General features: G+C 43.1%; 1 protein-coding gene across 1 annotated transcript; it reads right to left on the minus strand.

Annotated features, from left to right (window-relative positions):
* Positions 1-2,344: 2,344 nt before the first annotated feature.
* Positions 2,345-17,644, minus strand: LOC116503883 (intercellular adhesion molecule 5-like). Its single transcript, XM_032210589.1, has 7 exons — positions 17,155-17,644; positions 13,223-13,483; positions 10,965-11,282; positions 9,558-9,836; positions 6,198-6,479; positions 4,640-4,882; positions 2,345-2,848 (listed from the first exon to the last, which is right to left on the minus strand). The coding sequence occupies exons 1-7, from the start codon at positions 17,204-17,206 to the stop codon at positions 2,655-2,657; spliced, it is 1,629 nt and encodes a 542-aa protein (XP_032066480.1). The 5' UTR covers positions 17,207-17,644; the 3' UTR covers positions 2,345-2,654.
* Between the last annotated feature and the right edge of the window lie 2,391 nt (positions 17,645-20,035).

Raw genomic sequence — 20,035 nt, forward strand, 5'->3', positions numbered from 1 at the left:
TTGAAATAGGGTAGCAATCAGAAAGAAAGTTAGTTTTACTCTGTTTTAGGTTGATTACAAAAAGGAGACAATAAATAAATGTCTTGACTCATCCTGGCATTAAAGTATGCCATATACCCAAAGAGTCTGTTCTTTACTTACACTTACTGCCATGCAAATGAATGAAGCTATATCACGGTTCCACACTTATTCTAGAGAAGAAAGGGAATTGAGAATTGAAATTTATATAATTATTACGCCATGTATGGCCTTTCCTGGATCAGGAGTCCTTGAGCTCAATCATTCAGGCCACAATCATCTCTCACCTGAACTACTGCAATGCATTTTACCTGGGGTTACCCTCGTCCCTTATAACGTCACAAGGGCCAAAATGAAGAGCAAGAGGAGGAATTCTGGGAGTTGAAGTCCACAAGTCTTAAAGCTGTCAACTTTGAACACCCCTGGGGTTTTTTTCTCTAAAGGGTTAGGGGTGCGAGGGTCTTGAAACTTGACAGCTTTAAGACTTGCACACTTCAATGCCAGTTCCTGAGCCAACATTTTGGTTGCTAAGCAAGAGTTAAGTGAGTTTCACCACATTTTACACATTGGCCACTCCCACCTGGTCACATGGCCAGCAAGTTACTCTCATAAAGCAGGCCACACCTACAGAAGAGGTTCTAAAAAATTTTGAAACCCACCACTGGTATGTATGTATGTGTATGTGTATATACATTACATATCATTTTTATGATTATGAGCTGGCCAGAGCTACCTTGATGCACAATAACATGGGTGCACAATCAAATAACGAAATAAATACATAATTTAATCATTCATTTTATTCTCCCTGTAATAAAGGACAAATGTAAAAACAATTGGGTATATCGGAAGATTAGAAGATTTGTTGAGTTGTAAAGAAGTTACAGGTCATTGGCTTTTCACTGCAGACCTTTCCAAAATCCAAATAATCTTCTTGTCAGAGGAAAATCTTTCTGTGTTCAGCCTGATACTGTTCACTATAATGTTTGCAGAAAATGACAGGTTTTAGACTTCTCAGGATTCAGGGAAAGTTTATTTAGCAGCCAGGTCCAGAAAGCTAGCCCACGGCTAGCCAGGGCCGGATTTTCCTATAGGCTAACTAGGCTTCAGCCTAGGGCCTCAAGATCAAGAGGGGCCTACATTCAAATTGTTAGCAAAATTAAAATTACACTATTCTAAAAACAGTGAACACTAAAACACTAAACCGAAAATAAGGAGAAATTCTACGCATATGACTAATAAACAAACATAAAAATGTATTGGTTAAGATCGTTCCAGCGCCGCGGCAGTTGGGGAGCCCGCCCACGTTCCCGGCACCGGCGGTCGGGCGAGAGGCGCGGCCGCTCCCAGTAGCCGCCCCGTCGACGTGGAGCCCACCAGCGGCCAGGCAGGTGAGGGCGAGGGGGCCGAGCCGGGCAGCTGAGCGCAGCAGGGGAGGCGGCTGGCCTCGCTGCCTTTGCCGCAGAGCAGAGCCGCCCTCCATCGGGAGGCCAGCTATATATATTGATATATATTGATATATATCACAGTAATGATGTATTTTATGGTCTCTCATGTAATTTACAAACTTAAAAATGGGAGGTGAAAGGGCCTCATAAGTGGAATAGCCTAGGGCCTCTTTTCATCTAAATCCGGCCCTGCGGTTAGCATTGCAAGTTCTGAACAACCTTCATTATCGAAGCATGTGTTCTTATACATTCTCAAAAGCAGCGCAACACGGAAATACTTAACTCATTTCTTATTAGTTATTTTTTTGGGGGGGAAGCCTTATAAGTAGATGGGGGGTCTTACTTCTTTTGTTACAGGTATGGACTATGTGTCATTAACGAACTTTATTTGAGCCTTGTGGTTTAGACTTTTGACATAGGGACGTTGGCTAGAACATCTTGTGGTGAGAGGCCGATGACATTTTCCTGTTCCTTTAAGCAAGCGTTTAACTGTCCCTTTTATGCCATGTCTTCATTCTTATATTTTAATTCATACTTTATTCTACTTTAATAATGTATCTAACATTAATAGTATGTGATGACTTTCAACGAAATCATCAAAAGTCCATGTACCAGGATTAAAAAACAAAGAAACAGACACCCCCCACCCCAATTCTGGCTTCCTGACATTTGATGCAGGATTTGTCACTTGATAAAAAACCCCATTTTTAATTTCTCACATTATGAGAAGCTTGCAAATGTAACTGTCCAGAAATAGACATATATATAACATGTTGCTACCAAAACAACAATATGGCAAGCAGATGTTTTACACCGCAAGACTAAATGACTATCTATTGCTATGTTTAGGCTGCTGCTGGTATTTCTTCCTTGTTTCCTGGTGCTGTTTTCCACCGAACAGCTGAATTTAGTCCATAGCTCAGAATAGCGAGGCTGGAAGACATCGTGGTAGGGGGAGATCTTAAGAAAACACAGGAATGCATCACTTTATAATGCATGACACCAGTCACTATCTGAAAGTCCCAAATCCAAAATCCAAAGAAAGTTCTTTCCAGCTGGCGTTGTGAGCTGAGGAACACTTTTCTGTGCCTTTTTCCTCAATGTTAAATCAAATGATGATCCCTGCTTTAGCTATACTCCTGCTAGTATGGTTGATGTTTCTCTACAGTTTGTAACCACAGCATTCATTTAGTTATTGGTTGTGTGATTCAGGCAGGGTAGCAACTCTGTGTCTCTTCTTGCTTGTGGCTGCTGCTGTTTCCAGAGATGATATATCCTACATTTCTTCCTATTGTTGTAAAAAACCAACCCTCCCAAGGAAAGAAAAATCACAGCGATTGCCAGTATTCCCATGGTGATTGCTAAGATATTGGGCTGGTAAACTGTGGAAGAAAAAAACAAAAGATCAGAAAACCAGATGACTGCGCATTTCAGAGAGCTGCAAGTATATTACAACTTCCCACCCACCTCAACACACAAACACACCCCATGTCTGTTTTGAAAAGGGAGTGTTCCAGCTCTCATAGCTGAGACAAAAATCCGATATATTATATACAAATTGCAACATGTACTGGGCTGTCCCAACAGTATATAGCTAATGTAGGAATTAAGAACTGTCTCCTTTAAGAAACTACCTCATGGGAAATGTACTACCTTATGGGAAATGTAGGCAGAACTGCCTTGTGGCAGAGCCAAGGTGGCGCAGTGGTTAAATGCAGCACTGCAGGCTACTGCTAGATCAGCAGGTCAGCGGTTCAAATCTCACCGGCTCAGGGTTGACTCAGCCTTCCATCCTTCCGAGGTGGGTAAAATGAGGACCCAGATTGTTGGGGGCAATATGCTGACTCTCTGTAAACCGCTTAGAGAGGTATATGAAGCGGTATATAAGTCTACTGCTATTGCTATTGCTATTGTGGGAAATGTAGTTCTATAACATGTGACCACATCTGTGTTCCCTGATCGGGCAGCGGGGTACTCTGCCCAGGAAAAGTGATTTATTACTGGTCACTCTCTGAATCGCCCTTTGTCTACCGGAAAGCAGCCTTGCATCACAGCTTAGAGAAATTAATGTCTTTTTATACCACGTAATGGAACCAGATTAAAGAAGTCAGAAGTATCTTAACACTGAACTGTAAGTTTTACCATTAAGAATGCCTGATAATAAACTTGATCTGAAAGAGATTCCTACGCGTGGAGTTAACTTGCTGCCCAAGCGAGACCTCATTGCCCGGGACAGAACATGTACTGTTAATCAGTAGGTTTAACTTTCCGAACTTTAAGATGTGTGGACTTCAACTCCCAGAATTCTCCAGTTAGAGGAATTCTCCATCCCTAGTTTCAAAGTTCTGCTGAGTCTCAATCTGTCTTGCTGTTTATTGTTTTTGTGTATGCCTTCAGGTTACTCTTGGCTCCTGCCAACAGAGAAATCCCTGAAGATTTCATGGCAGGATTTTCAGAAGTGGCTTGCTGTTGACTTCTTGCTAGGACAGAGAAAGGCTGAATGGCTCAAAGTCAAAGACTTTAAGCTTAAAGCAAGATTAGAACTCAGTCTCTTGATTTTTATCCTGGTACTATAACCAAACTACCCCGTTTTCTGTTAGGAAAACTTAACTTGCAAAAAGTTAGTCCCTTGCTGAGATTCCTCACATTTTAAGAAATGTTCTAGGTGAAAAACTGTGAGCTGGGTTGATATCTCCGAATTCTAAAAGAGGTATCGGGAATGTTTTGCTGCATCTAAATACACACTCTTTGCAAGTGGCTGCCTTCCTTAAATGTTAGCTGCCTCGTCTCCTAATCCCTAACTGGTGGGATGGACGCAGGGGATGAGAATCAAAAGTTAATATATTTGTTTGGCATTAGGCCAGAAAATGGTGAATCAAAGGTAAGTATTATCTGGGGGCATGAAAATCAGTTCATATCCACACATAAGGGAACCTCTTCCCTATTCATAGTAGATGCTTGCTTTTATCCATTAGAAACATTATCAGTCTTTCTGGATTGCGTCATAGTTGGAAGTGATGCCAACAGCTGGGATGAGAATTCCCATCACTTTCTTTTATTGGGTTACATTTCTAACTTAGATGTGACAAATGAACTTCAACATAGTCCTGGTTAAGCAATACAAGCCCCCAATTATGGTTATTCTAGTTCTTTAGAGCAAGAGGTGAACTTACATTCAACGTGTACGGTCACATCTCTAACATCAAAGCCATACTGGTTGGTAGCATTACAGTGATAAATGCCACCATGCTCTCTCTGGACTAGCTGTGGTTCCCCAATGTTATAAGGTCGCCCATCTTTCCAGCACTGAACAGTTGGTGTGGGGTTCCCCAGGGCTGAACAAGTAAATGATGTTGTACTTCCTTCCTTCCAAGTCAGGGCATGGGGACATTTGGAATCATCTATTTGGGGACGATCTAGAATGGAGACAATGTGGTTAATTTCACTAGTAATAATACTCAGTGTGATGCAAAGGTGGGTTCCTACCAGTTCACACCTATTCAGTAGAACCGGTTCGTCAAATTTACCGAACAGTTAGAAGAGGTTCCACCAGTGGACCCGGAAAGCAGGCCACACCTACAGAAGAGGTTCCAAAAATTTTTGAAACCCATCACTGACACACACACACACACACACACACACACACACAGACAGATAGACAGACAGACAGACAGACTGACACACACACAGAGAGAAAGAAAAAATAAAAAAATAAATAAATAAAAAAGAAAGAAAAAGAGTAAGAGAGAGATGAAAGAAAAAATAAAAAGGGACAGAGAGACAAAAGAAAGGAAGAGAGAGAGAGAGAGAGAGAGAAACACATGGCCGGCAAGCCACTCCCACAAAGGAGGTGTCAGCACTCCTCCATTGAATAATTAGGAAAGAAAACCACGAGACTCCATTGATAGAAATCAAGTGTACTTTTACTAATTATAAATGATTAGAAGCGTAGCAAAGCGAAGACTGATTATTTAGGCGTGAAAGCAAATGATATATAGAATAACCCATTCCCCACCCCTTGGCATCCCAGTTACAGTCCAATCATAATTTTCCCAAGTGTCAGGTGTGAGATAACTTCGAAAGGCATCACCAAGATGGAATGTCGGTGCCGTTGGCCTTGGCGGGAAACCTCCTCCGCATGCGCAGTAAGACAGGCAGCAGAAACTCCAGAATCTTCCTCCAGCACAATTAGAATTCCCCTCCCAAATACCAAGCCCCCCTCCCCGTTTCAATGGCAGCCGAAACAGCAGCAAAGCAGAGGCTGGCAGGAGGCCATACCCACAGAGTAGGTTCCAAATTTTTTTGAAACCCACCACTGACACACACACAAACACACACACACAGAGACACAGAGAGAGAGAGAGAAAGAGAAAAAAGAAGAATTAAATAAATAAAAAAAGAAAAAAGAAAGAAAAAGAGTGAGACAGATGAAAGAAAAAAAAGAAAAAAGGGACAGAGAGACAAAAGGAGAGAGAGAGAGAGAGAGAGAGAGAGAGAGAGAGAGAGAGAACACATGGTCGACAAGCCACTCCCACCCAGTCACATGGCCGGCAAGCCACTCCCACAAAGGAGGCCACACCTACAGAGTAGGTTCCAAACTTTTTGGAAACCCACCACTGGTGTGATGCATCTTCTTTTGTTCTGCAAAGCTGCTGCTCATTTGGCAAGCCTTTCAGAGTTCTAAATCTCTAAGAATAAAATATAACATGTGTTTTTTTCCCCCCTACTCACAGAAAACGGTGAGATTTTGAGATATATTTCTTTTCTTGGTGTGCCCATCAACGATCAGGATTACTTGGCAGATGAATTCCCTCTCGTTATCCTCTTGCTGAGCGATCACTGCGTGCTGCAGGAAACGTTCATCTACTTTGCCAGTTGCTAAGGTTTTGCCAGCATCTGTGATCTGCATCTTAAAACCAGGGGAAGCACTGCCACCAGCACTACACGTAATGTTCACTGTTTGATTGACGACAGCTTCTGAACTGCCAATCTGCAACATGAGATTTGGTAAAGCTGTGAGGGAACAGAGCAGAGCGGTGATTATGCATCTAGATGGACTATCTCCGGTGACCTAAACTAATTCTAAGAAATTTTCATCAAGGCCCTCCAAATCTTTTTTCTTTCATGAATGAATGTGTCCCAAGATAATGTTCCAGAATCTACTCTGGGTCAGTCACCAGGACAAGAAATTTAATCTTCTGGGCTTTTGGATAAGTGCTGGAGCCCATCCTCAATGGAACCTCTCTCCAGCAGTGTGTGTTTTTGGAGTGTATGATCTTGGAAGCTGTGTTCTAGTGCTTCCAAAAACCAGTAGAATGCAGCTTCCGAGTTCTGCAAGTGGGCATCACACACTGCCCGGAGGCTACCATACGAAGACAAATTATGCGTTGTAAAGATCACTTGGAGGTTGAGTTGAGTTGAGTTGAGTTTATTGGTCTTGTATGCTGCCCACTCCCGAAGGACTCCAGGCGGCTTACAATAAACAAGGGAAGGAGATAAATAGACAAAACAACACTTTAAAATACACAACATTCACAATTACCGTGGGGCTGGATATTTCACAAGCCCCCCGGCCTGCTGGAGCAGCCAGGACTTGGTGGCTTTGCGGAAGGCCGGGAGGGTAGTAAGGGTCCGGATCTCCACGGGGAGGTCATTCCAGAGGGCCGGAGCTGCAACAGAGAAGGCTCTCCCCCGGGGAGTCGCCAGCCGACATTGGCTGGCAGATGGAATCCGGAGGAGACCCAACCTGTGAGATCTAATCGGTCTAAGGGAGGTAATTGGCAGGAGGCTGTCTCTCAGAGGTGGGAGATGCTTCCTATGTGATCTAGTAGATCCCCTGCATGGATTATGTGACTATGTAAAACAGAGCCGAGGTGGCACAGTGGTTAAATGCAGCACTGCAGGCTACTTCAGCTGACTGCAGTTCTGCAGTTCGGCTGTTAAAATCCCACTAGGCTTAGGCTTGACTCAGCCTTCCATCCTTCCGAGGTGGCTAAAATGAGGACCCGGATTGTTGTTGGGGGCAATATGCTGACTCTGTAAACCGCTTAGAGAGGGCTGAAAGCCATATGAAGCGGTATATAAGTCTAACTGCTATTGGTAACTGCTAGATGGGGAGGAAGCTAACCACCAGATTGCAAGAACCCGAGCAACTGGTTTGACAAGGAGACCCAAACCCATTGTTAGCCTCACATTGCAATGAACAAGAACATACATTGAAATTTTGCAGCTGTTAAGATGTTGGATGAGCAGGTATATAAAAACAGCCAGGAGAGTGATTGAAGCCTGGAAAAATGGGCCCCTCACCAGTTAACCGAAGTACTGATCTTCCACCAGCTTATCAAGTATTTAGGAGGTAAGGGATTGGCAGCACCATATGGCCATAATAGCCAACCACCAACACTCCAATTAGCAACTAAAAAACAACACACAACTAGGCACCATATACATACTACGCACCAAATAGCCCAAAGTCTGCTAGAGAGAAGTTGCCTGAAGATGGGCTCAGCACAAGTCCGAAAGCTTGGAAGACTAAACCTCTAATCCTGGTGACCAATGCAAATTGGATCCTTATTTTCTTTCTTTCAGTCAGTAAATATAGACAGAACGATTATGATAATGGACCAGGACAAGAGAGACTCAATGAGCAAAGACAACCTAGCTATGAGAGTTTGTCACTAAAACTTTCAATTTTCAATTTATTAGCATTTGTATGCCGCCCACTCCCATTGGGACTCTGGGCGGTTTACAGGCAAGACAAACATATATTAAAAAATTTAAAATAAAATACAAGTGTTAAAAATATCAACAACATGCATACAGTTGGAGTGGGGCTGGATACTAATCAACAGCCCCAGGCCTGCCAGAACAGCCAGGTCTTGGTGGCTTTTCGGAAGGCCGGGAGAGTGGTAAGGGTCCGGATCTCTACGGGGAGATCGTTCCACAGGGCCGGAGTAGCTACAGAGAAGGCCCTCCCCGGGGACCCTCCAACCGACATTGACCAGGTGACGGCACCTGGAGGAGGCCCAATCTGTGTGATCTTATTGGTCGTTGGGAGGTAAATGGCAGGAGGCGGTCTCTCAGGTAGCCAGGTCAAACTGATTTAAAATTTTAAAATCAGAAACCAGAATAGATGATAGCTAGGGTTGGGGTTTTTTTTTTTGACATAGAAAAAGATTTTTAAATATTGGCTCTGCCATATTAGCATACTTAGGTAAATATAAACTGTAAAACCATAATGGTTCCACATCTTTGTGGCATGCAGGGCAGAAGTGGGTTCCTATCAGTTCGCACCTATTCGGTAGAAACGGTTCGTCAAATCTACCGAACCGGTTAGAAGAAGTTCCACCAGTGGACCCGGAAAGCAGGCCACACCTACAGAAGAGGCTCCAAAAATTTTCGAAACCCACCACTGCCACACACACACACAGACAGACAGACTGACAGAGAGAGAGAGAGAAAGAAAAAGAAAGGAAGAAATAAAGAAAGAAAGAAAGAAAAAAGAAAGAAAAAGAGTGAGAGAGATGAAAGAAAAAAAGAAAAAAGGGACAGAGAGGCAAAAGGAAGGAGAGAGAGAAAGAGAGAGAGAGAGAGAGAGAGAGAACACATGGTCGACAAGCCATTCCCACCAGGTCACATGGCCGGCAAGCCACTCCCACAAAGGAGGCCACACCCTCAGAGTAGGTTCCAAATTTTTTTGAAACCCACCACTGATGCAGGGACACTGTTGGCTGGCAATGTGAGAAAAACTGGAAACTGTTTCTCAGTCATTTGCAATCAGATTTCCCAAACCCTGGCATTCTATTCCATGCTTCATTCTCTCCAATGATTTACATTAGATCCAAGCTCCGTGTGTATTTAATTTGAGTAGGAATATGGTTCACCCGTTAGTAGTTGTTCTTCAGTCTCAATGAAAATACAACTAGGAAGAATTTCTTCAATTCCATTCATTTCAAAGAGCTTCAGCTACTTAAACGATCTGATATTTTTTTAACTGAAGTTTTATTTTTCAAAATAAGTCATAACTAATAATAGATGGAAGACAACTCTTCTAATTCTCTCTGTGTTAATAATTACAGATATGAGACTCACCAAACACATTCACCATCTTTGTCACATTTTTGGTCACTGGCCCCAGAGAGACCATGCAGAATAACTCATGCTCTCCAACTGAGGAAGAGGCTATCACAGCCTGGGCACTTGCCAATCCCTCCATCACAGTGGTGTTGGAGGTCAGAGGTTTCCCTGCAAACCACAGACCAAAGGTGGCCTCTCTGGCTGGGGAAACCTCAGGTGCATCACACGTCATTTTCATCGGGGTCCCAGCTTCTAAGAACAGGCCAGCGTGGAGCAGGGGAGCCTTTGCAAAATCTGCCAATGAAGTAAGAGAAATCATGTCAGTTATTGCAAAAGAAATCACAGCCACAATAGTACCTTCTCCTTAGCCTCTCGGGGGGTGAGTGCTGTTGGGGCAACTGTAGCAGAGATGGTATGCTGCCGTTCGCGCAAACTGGTAGTGGCGATGGTGCAAGGCTCCGCCCACCCACCCTGATATCATCACGGACCTTCTGTTTAGTTTTATTTTATTTTATTTTATTTTAGTTTTATTTCATTTCTTTGCCGCCCTTTTCCCTAAGGGGACTCAGGGCGGCTCACAACTCAAGGGAAGGGGGGATACAGACAGTTTAAAAACAGCACGAACAATACATGGTTAAAAAGCACAACAATCATACCATTCGAGATAGGGGCAGCGAATCTTTAGCCCCAGGCCTGTCGGAACAGCCAGGTCTTAAGGGCTATGCGGAAGGCCTGGAGGGTGGTGAGGGTACGAATCTCCACGGGGAGTTCGTTCCAGAGGGTTGGAGCAGCCACAGAGAAGGCTCTCCTCCGAGTAGTCGCCAGTCGACACTGGGAGGCAGATGGAATTCGGAGGAGGCCTAGTCTGTGGGATCTAATTGGTCTAGTGGAGGTAATTGGCAGTAGGCGGTCTCTCAAGTACCCAGGTCCAATACCATGTAGGGCTTTATAAGTGACGACTAGCGCCTTGAAGCGTATCCGGAGACCAATAGGCAGCCAGTGCAGCTCGCGGAGGATAGGTGTTACGTGGGTGAACCGAGGTGCACCCACAATCACTCGCGCGGCTGCATTCTGGACAAGCTGAAGTTGCCGAATACTCTTCAAGGGCTGCCCCATGTAGAGCACGTTGCAGTAGTCCAGTCTGGAGGTCACAAGGGTGCGAGTGACTGTTGTGAGAGCCTCCCGGTTCAGGTAGGGACGCAACTGGCGCACCAGGCGAACCTGGGCAAATGTGAGCGTGCTTGCTACCGCTACCGAACCGGTAGTGAAGAAAATAGGATACCATTATTGAACTGTAGGGGGCATCAAATCTATGCAAACAGTGGAATAGATGGACCAACCCCTCCTGTGGAGAATTAGCATTGTCTAGCCACAGGGCGTAGTATGTCTAAATCAGAACTGGAGCAATGGATGGGATCTCACCAAAAGTCCATAGTGATATGCCCTGGGAGGTGTTTTTCAGGAGTGGTCCTCTTGGTCTCAGATCCAGGGATGTTTGGCAGGTGATCGTCTTGTTGTAGTCATCTTCCTGAGCTATTATGGTATGGTTGACCACAACAGCATCAGCTCGAGTTTGAGTGTAATTCTCAAAGGTTTTTATCAGAAGTTGCTCATCTCCTTTCATCAAGGTCACGGTGAGGTTCCGGATGGGGGCTACACCAAAAACTTGGCATGTCAATTTATACGGCTTGTCCACTTCCATTTTTGGTACTGGATCCAGTTCAATAATCTCTGGAGATTCTGAAATGAAATGAAATAAAATGTTCTAAATCAGTTTGGTTTGATTAGCATATGCTAGAAGTGATGAACAAGTAATAATATGACTCTTCTGTTATTTATTCTATGGCAATAACATTCTTTATACCTAAGTACATATTTTCCAGCTTGGAAAATACGTGTATTTTTAGATTTGTATATACCTATAACGGGCAGTGGATGGCATGCCTTAGCTTTACCAAAAGAAATATCTTGTCTCTTGTCATCTGAAAGATCTATTTCTATTTGTTTCCTCTAGTTAGATAATTATTTCCGTCTTTTGCCTTAGCTACGTGCCTGCTTTCTTGCTAGACATTAATGTAGGTAATCCTCACCAAAATATTTCTACAATCTCATAATCACAGTTCTAGTTTTGCTACAGGAGGGTGGAAGGAATTTTTCTCAGGGGAAGGATTGAGATTGGGTTCCTTTGTTTGTTTATTTATATTTCTCCTACCTACATAGCAATTTGAAAGCATACAAATGTGAGTAGATAAATAGATACCACTTTGGTGGGAAGATAACAGTGTTTTGTGCACCTCGGCCAGGGGTGGGTTTCAACCAATTCGTGGCGGTCCCCGGTTGGTCGGTCAACCCAGAAGTAAGTAACGTCCGGGAACGGCGAAGGGCCCACCCGCCCGACCGCATTCCTTATCGGTCTTTGAAGGCTTCTGCGCTTCCACGCAGGCACATGGCACATAGAGTCCCTGTGCGATTCTCCGCGAGCAGTTGGAGCATTGCACAGGCGCTAAGACGCATGCTTGAACTGCGCGCGTGCACGAGGACGCCGCCGGGCCCGTTCCAACTGAACCGGTTGTAACGGGATAAGCAACCCACCACTGACCTCGGCATATAGTCATGCTGGCCACATGACCACGGAAATCTCTTTAGGTAATGCTGGCTAAGAAACGGAGATAAGCCCTTCCCCCTAGAGTCAGATTCAACTGGACAGGGAAAACCTTTACCTTTTATTTATATTTCACATTTCTAAACAGCCCATCTTCCATTTTTTTGCCATTTATCTCGCTCCAAGCCTTATTTGAAGGCTCTTTCTATTGATGAAACAGGGTACCATACACCAGATTCAGGGCCACTCACTACCTTTGGCTAATTAGTTTCTGTAGGTAACTTTCTGTCTTCTGTGTTTGACACTCTGCTTCTTGATGCAACTGCATCTTTTCCTGGGTTTCTCCCAGTCTTGGGTTTCAAAATTGTTTAGAACCTCTACTGTAGGTGTGGCCTGCTTTGTGGGAGTAGCTTGCCAGCCATGTGACCGGGTGGGAGTGGCGTGCCAGCCATGTGACTGAGCGGGAGTGGCTTGGCAGTCATGTGGCTGGGTGCGCATGGCCAACTTGTAAAATGTGGTGAAACTCACTTAACAACGCTCTTGCTTAGCAACCAAAATGTTGGCTCAGAAACTCTGGCATTTGAATCACGCAAGTCTTAAAGGTGTCAAGTTACAAGACCCTTGCACCCCTAACACTTTAGGAAAAAAAAACCCCAGGGGTGTTCAAACTTGACAGCTTTAAGACTTGTGGACTTCAACTCCCAGAATTCCTCCTCTCGCTCTTCATCTTGATGATGTCCAGACGGGTGGGGGGAGGGAGCTGGAACCGGTTCTAAACGGCACTGTAGATTTGTGGAACCTTTTATAGAAGAGGTTAGAACTGGCAGGAACCCACCCCTGGTTTCTCCTGAATCTGAGACGGGTTCTGAAAGGATGGGAGCATCCTATTCCCACACAAAAATCAAAGAGCTATAGCTATAGCCTGTGTAAGTTTGAGATGTGTGGACTTCACATCCTAGAATTCTTACTAAAGACCATATTGGTTGGAGAATTCTGGAGGTTGAAGTCCAACCATCTTAAAATTCTCCAGTTCGGGTAACACTAGAACATAATTGACACCATCCAGCAAGTGACTTACTATAAATAATGATGTTTGCCTTTGGAGATTTCTTCTGTCCAGTCTTACATTCAGCATAGCACAAAGTGCCGGCTGCCCAGAAGTTCACATTGCTGAGACGAAAGGCTTTCCAATTGGAACCATTTCCAATGGGAACCTTTGTATAGGCAGACTCAATGCCAATATGTTCACAGGTACTGGTGCAATTCAGGTCAAGAGAGCCTCCAAATTCCACCATAGGATTTGGGGGCCAAATTTCCACATAATCTTCCTCTGCAGTTCCTGAAATCAAAATAGAGATAGCTGATGCCAAAAATGAATGGAAATAGGTGAGTAGAGGAAAAGTTAGAAATTAATACTGAATAATAGGAAACCCAACGCGTGTCTAGTTCAGACATGGACCTTCAATCGGGTCAAACTTGCAAACTTAACATCCTTATTTGGAAAATGAATTCAGACTGCTGTTTATATACTACTCCAATTGTATCTGATTCTGGATTGCTTACAGACTCCCAAGCAACAGTAAAATTAAAAACCCAACTGTGCATGACTTACTGAAGCTCTGAGGCAGTGGTGGGTTTCAAAAATTTTTAGACCCTCTTCTGTAGGTGTGGCCTGCTTTGTGGGAGTTGCTTGCCAGTCATGTGACTGGGTGGGAGTGATTTGCCGGCCATGTGACTGGGTGGGCGTGGCCAACTCGTAAAATGTGGTGGCTGCTTAGCAACCAAAATGTTGGCTCAGAAACTCTGGCATTTGAAACACGCAAGTCTTAAAGCTGTCAAGTTACAAGACCCTCGCACCCGTAACCCTTTAGGAAAAAAACCCCAGGGGAGTTCAAACTTGACAGCTTTAAGACTTGTGGACTTCAAATCCCAGAATTCCTCCTCTCGCTCTTCATCTTGATGATGTGCGGACAGGTGGGGGGAGGGAGCTGGTTCTAAACAGCACTGTAGATTTGTGGAACCTCTTCTATAGAAGAGGTTAGAACTGGCAGGAACCCACCCCTGCTCTGAGGAATATCGCTGGCCCATGTATGCAATCAACATCAATGAAAGAAGAAACACACCCCGGAGACGCAAAAACGTGTTGAAACAAGTGAATCTTAATAGCTCTACAGAAAGACAACACAGTTGTGGCCCATCTGAGATCAGGCTAGGAATTCAGGCAGTGTCTGAGACAGCCAGTGGTGGGATTCAAATAATTTAACAACCGGTTCTCTGCCCTAATGACCATCTGGGTAGGTGGGGCTCGGTGGTCATGTGACTGGGTGGACGTGGCCAACTCAAATCACTCAGGTCGATGGACGCGTCACCTTAGCTGCTACAATGTCACAAGGGTTAACCGGAGAGGCAGTTTCTGTAAGCAGGGCAATAAAGATGAGGCTAGAAACAACGCCAGAATGTTTCCTTCCTGCCTTCCTTACAGGATTAGCCCTGTAAAGTGGAAAGAAACAAAAGGAGATTTCTTCCAACAACCGGTTCTCTGAACTGCTTAGAAAGTTACCAAAGAACTGGTTTTTTAGACAGATGCACTAACTATTACATCAAACTGGTGCTCTAAATAGCTTATCAGGGGGTTTTGCTATTTATTTCAGCATAAACGGATGACATCCTTCTCCTGAATATCTTCCAACGTACAAAACAATGAGAATTATCATTGCAAAGTAATCGTTTGAAATCTGATCCCAAGTATTAATCCAATGGCTTGGATTTCCCCAGCCTTTCTGTTCTATATGGCCTATAGACTTTCAGTGGAGAAAATTTTTACTTTGGCCTAGGTAGTTCTGGAGCAGAAGTATGAGGAAGTGTTTGTTCAGCTGCCCCTTGATTTCCAACATTTGCAGAAATAAAAAGAAAGTCAATATGCCCAGCTGCACTTTGTCACGAAGCTGTCTCCAGTGTTTTCACTTTCAGTTCTTGCCCAGTTCGGCTTGATCAGAGTTTTGATAGCCTTAAAGCAGACACGAAAGTACAGAGCATATTACAGTGGGAGGAGTTTTAGTTTTTGTTCACTTGCTTTCTGAAGATCAAACAAATGTTAAGAAAAAAGGTAATAAGAATACAGATGATTATAATCAACAATACGGGAAAATGAATGGATCAATATTCCATAGATATTTCTTACAAGACAATTTCTCCCAGTCTGCTTCAATTTGATATTTCCAGTCAATCCCTTCACAAAACATGTCATTTTCTCACTTTTTCCGAAATGGAGACAGCTTCAAAAAAAGCACGGAAGGATTACAAATGCTTAAAAAATGATAATCTGAACACAGCCCCATGGTTAGAACAAATCGTGGGAGACCAAATCTTGTTTAAATTTTTCTCCTAGGTAAAATACCGGAGGAGTTTAAGAAAGATATACTTTATCTTATTATACATGTACTAACTGCATGCATAACTTATGCACAATATTGGAAAAAAGAAAATACACCATCAGAGCTAGATATAATCAGAAAAGTGTTGGCCTAGGCGGAAGCAGATAGGCTCACACTTGAACTTAAAAAATAAAGGGGAATCCGAATATTTTGAAGTCTGGAACAGATTTTATGACTGGTATAAGACAAGGTGACAAGACTGGAACAAACTGTATATACTGTGATTGGACAGAAGGATAGACAATGCATTAAGTAGGCTTAACTGTCAATAGTTGTGACTAGCTGTATATAATGTGAATATATGGTCACTTCGACTATGCGGTACTGCATTGTTTTAAATGTAAAAATAATAAAAATATATTTTAAAAAATGGAGAAAAGAATAAGATGACAATTCCTTGATAGAAAGAAAGGTAGAAGGCATAACTATATGTTTTCTTCTCTTGCAATTGCTCTTTTTTCCCTTACATTCTACTTTTTCTTGTTTTAATGATTTATTAATATACTGTGTCTATCTATCTATCTATCTATCTATCTATCTATCTATCTATCTATCTATCTATCTATAATCTATCTATCTATCATCTATCTGTCTGTCTGTCTGTCTATCTATCTATTATCTATCTATCATCTATCTATCTATCTATCTATCTATCTATCTATCTATCTATCTATCTATCTATCTATCTATCATCTATCTATCTATCTATTATCTATCTATCTATCTATCTATCTATCTATCTATCTATCTATCTATCTATCTATCATCTATCTATCTATCAAAATTATAGGGGGTGAGAGGGAGAGAAGGCGGGAGATTTGAGTCTGCTCTCATACACGTTAAACTATAGAGCTACACTTAGGGAAGTGAGATAGTGAAAGAGAAATACATGCTTTTTTCCTTATTTTTTTCTTATTTTTTCTAAGGACCGGCTCCACCTAGGTGAAACAGATATCAATTGCTTTTACCTTTTAATGCTCTTCTAAATACTGATATGTACAAGTGCTTGACAAATCAAAAAGTCAGATAGGAAGAGTCCGAAGTTGCCTGTTATAAGGTTTTTCTGCTCTATCGCATCTCTCATCAAATTAACTTATCAAAAATTGCTGCCCTGGATCTTCACCTGCCAAACTTCATATTCAAATCATAGTCTAGGGTTAGCCTGACATGGCAGCAAATCTGGTCATGGTTTGCTGTTGTATATAAAAAAAAGGCTCAAGCCACTTCCAAGGAATGTCCAGTATGGACATTAATCTCATTCCCACTTCCCACTACAATTAAGTTTTATCAGGCTCCTTCCGAACACTTGTCTCATTTTCGTGCTTTGTCCCATGATATCTAAGAGAATGCCAGTTTTCGGAATGGAAAAAAAAAGTGCCTTTTGAACCCCTTAGACTGCCACTAATGCTGGGGATTCAAGCCATGTTCCTTCAACAACGCCCTCTGTCCCCGTCCCGGGGTGCAGAAATCCAGGATGGAAGCGTGATTTGTTGTGAGATGGGGAGAATCAATAGATCTGATTAATCTCAGAGAGGCAGCAAACCAGCGGGAGAAACATGGAGGTTTCCTTTCTTACCTTGAGTAACAGCCCAGGCTCCTACAGCAAAAAAGAAGATAAATTTCTGCATGTTGCACTCTTGGCTGTGGTCTGGATCGATTCCTGCCCCTGAGAGTGGCAGGCCAAAATCTGGATCAGTCCAAATGGAAGGAGAAAACAAGGAACAGGGGCAGACTGAGCTCTTACGGTCAAAGCTGCAAGTAACTTCTGAAAGCACATTTATCGACTACGTCTACGTTACGCAGCTCCAGGAAATCATTGTTTCCTCCCCATTAAGGCTCACAGAGCATGTTCTTCCGGTCCTGGCAGCCTTAGGTTTCCCACCCAAGAAATCACATTTTTTCCTGATCACTGAAATCTAATTGATTCTTTCAATAACCTTTCTTGGACAGCCGTTTTCTACCTTTCACTTCCAGCCTCCATATTATTCCTATCATTTTGTATGTCAAGTGATGATAGCTTTTTTTCTTCTTCTTAGCATTACCTCTAAAAATACCCGTACTTTTCCATTTTGATATGTAAATACTGAGGTCTAATAGTAATTCAAAAGCTGACGAATTTCCTTTGGGTGGTTCTTGATGCTTCACTTTTTGTTTTTCCCACATTAACCATCTCCATTTTATAATTTAAGAAAAAGAATTTTTCAATTTTTGGGGTGCACTGTATGAGAGTGCTAGTGTGTTTGTGCATATAATATATTTTTATATTCCATAAATAGGTCAAATATGATGTCTTAAGACACCTGCTTTATATTTTAAATTAATGTGCATGAAATAAATTGAATACAAGAAAGCACTCCCTGTTTCAATTTGCCCCCAGTATTTTACTCCTGAAGAGTACAGTAATTGGATGCTTCTCCTCATACACACATACATGAAGGTTTCCATCCTAATGAGTCAGGGGCCCAAAGCTATCATCAAATGCATTTAGATCTATTTGTCCTCATAGAGTGGTTGTGGTAAGGGATGAGAAATCTAGTTTGAACAAGCCAGAGCAATTGGATGTAGCTCAGTGTGATTGGTCTTTTCAGTCAAAAGCAAGAGTCCTTTCCCAATTTTCCTGGGGATCTGACTGCATGAGAATCCAGTGGATTTATCTGATAAGGGCCACTTGTACAAACTAACATTGCAAACATTGCACTGTTCCTTATATGGCCAAAGGCTCATAATTACTCTGTTCACCAACGGAATATAGTCCAGTAGTGTCTCCAAAATAATATTTTTTGGCCTTTTCTTCTTTTTCATGAAGCTAAAAAGCTTGCAGTTGTTCTTTTCAAACATCCAGTTTATTTTCCCCTTCTTCTCAGGATTATAAGGTAAGGGTAGATAAGAAAAGGTCTAAGCCAGTGGTGGGATTCAGCCGGTTCGCACCTAATTGGGAGAACCGGTTGGTAACTTTCTAAGCAGTTCGGAGAACCGGTTGTTGGAAGAAATCTCCTTTTGTTTTTCCCCACTTTACAGGGCTAATCCTGTAAGGAAGGCAGGAAGGAAACATTCTGGTGTTGTTTCTAGTCTATTCTTTATTGACCTGCTTACAGAAACTGCCTCTTCAGTTAACCTTTATTACTATTTAACAACTAAGGCGAAGCGCCCATCGACCTGAGTGACATTTTGTTGGCCACACCCACATGATCACATGACCACCGAGCCACACCTACCCAGCTGGACATTAGGGCAGAGAACCGGTTGGTAAATTATTCGAATCCCACCACTGGTCTAAACCTACAGAATAACAGAGCCAGAGGTGACCTTGGAGGTCTTCTAGTCCAACCCTCTGCTCAAGCAGGAAACTCTACACCATTTCAGACAAGTGGCTGTGTCCAGTCTCTTCTTAAAAGCCTCCAGTGATGGATCACCCACAACCTCTGGAGGCAAGTCGGATTAGTTGTTCTAACTGTTAGGAAGTTTCTCCTTAGTTCTAGGTTGAATCTCTCCTTGATTAGTTTGCACTCATTGCTTCTTATCCAGCCCTCAGGTGCTTTGGAAAATAGGTTGATCCTCTCTTCTTTATGGCAGCCCCTCAAATATTGGAACATTGCTATCATATCATTCCTAGTTCTTCTTTTCTCTAGTCTACTATACCCAGTTCAGTGGTGGGTTGTTTATCCCGTTCCAACCGGTTCAGTTGGAACGGGGCCGGCGGTGTCCTGGTGCACGGGCGCAGTTCACGCATGTGTCTTAGCGCATGCGTGATGCTCCAACTGCTCGCGGAGAATCGCACAGGCGCTGTATGTGCCATGCACCTGCGCGGAAGCACAGAAGCCTCCAAAGACCGGTAAGGACCACGAGCGGGCGGGTGGGCTTTTTGGCGTTCCCGGAAGTTACTTACTTCCGGGTTCGCCGACCAACCGGTTCACGGAGACCGCTGCGAACCGGTTGAAACCCACCCCTGACCCAGTTCCTGTTACTGTTCTTCATGTTTTAGCCTCCAGCCCCTTAATCATCTTTGTTGCTCATCTCTGCACTCTTTCCAAAGTCTCAACATGTTTTTTTATATTGTGGTGACCAGAACTGATGCAATATTCCAAGTGTGATCTTACCAAGCCATTATAAATTGTTACTAAGTGATTGCCAACTAGGACTTTGAAATCCTTCTCACAGTCACTACTATTAAGTCACCAGGTATCTCCTATTTTATACCCATGATTTGGGTTTTCTTGCCTAAATTAGAACCTTACTTGTGTCACTCTTGAGAGAAAAGCTTGTGAGGGAGCTGGGAGATTTCAATGTATGTTTCCACTCTGCAATCTCCAGTCTGAGGTACAGACTTTAAGTTGAATGCTGGGCACTGTTCCTGGGCCTACCACTGGGAACCAGTATGCTCCATCCACTTTCTTGTGGCTTCCTTCCCCCCTCCCAAGGCCTGGCATTTAAGAATTAAAGAACTTCAAGGGCATGGT

This window comes from Thamnophis elegans, chromosome 2, assembly GCF_009769535.1.
Source record: "Thamnophis elegans isolate rThaEle1 chromosome 2, rThaEle1.pri, whole genome shotgun sequence".
Taxonomy (NCBI): Eukaryota; Metazoa; Chordata; class Lepidosauria; order Squamata; family Colubridae; genus Thamnophis; species Thamnophis elegans.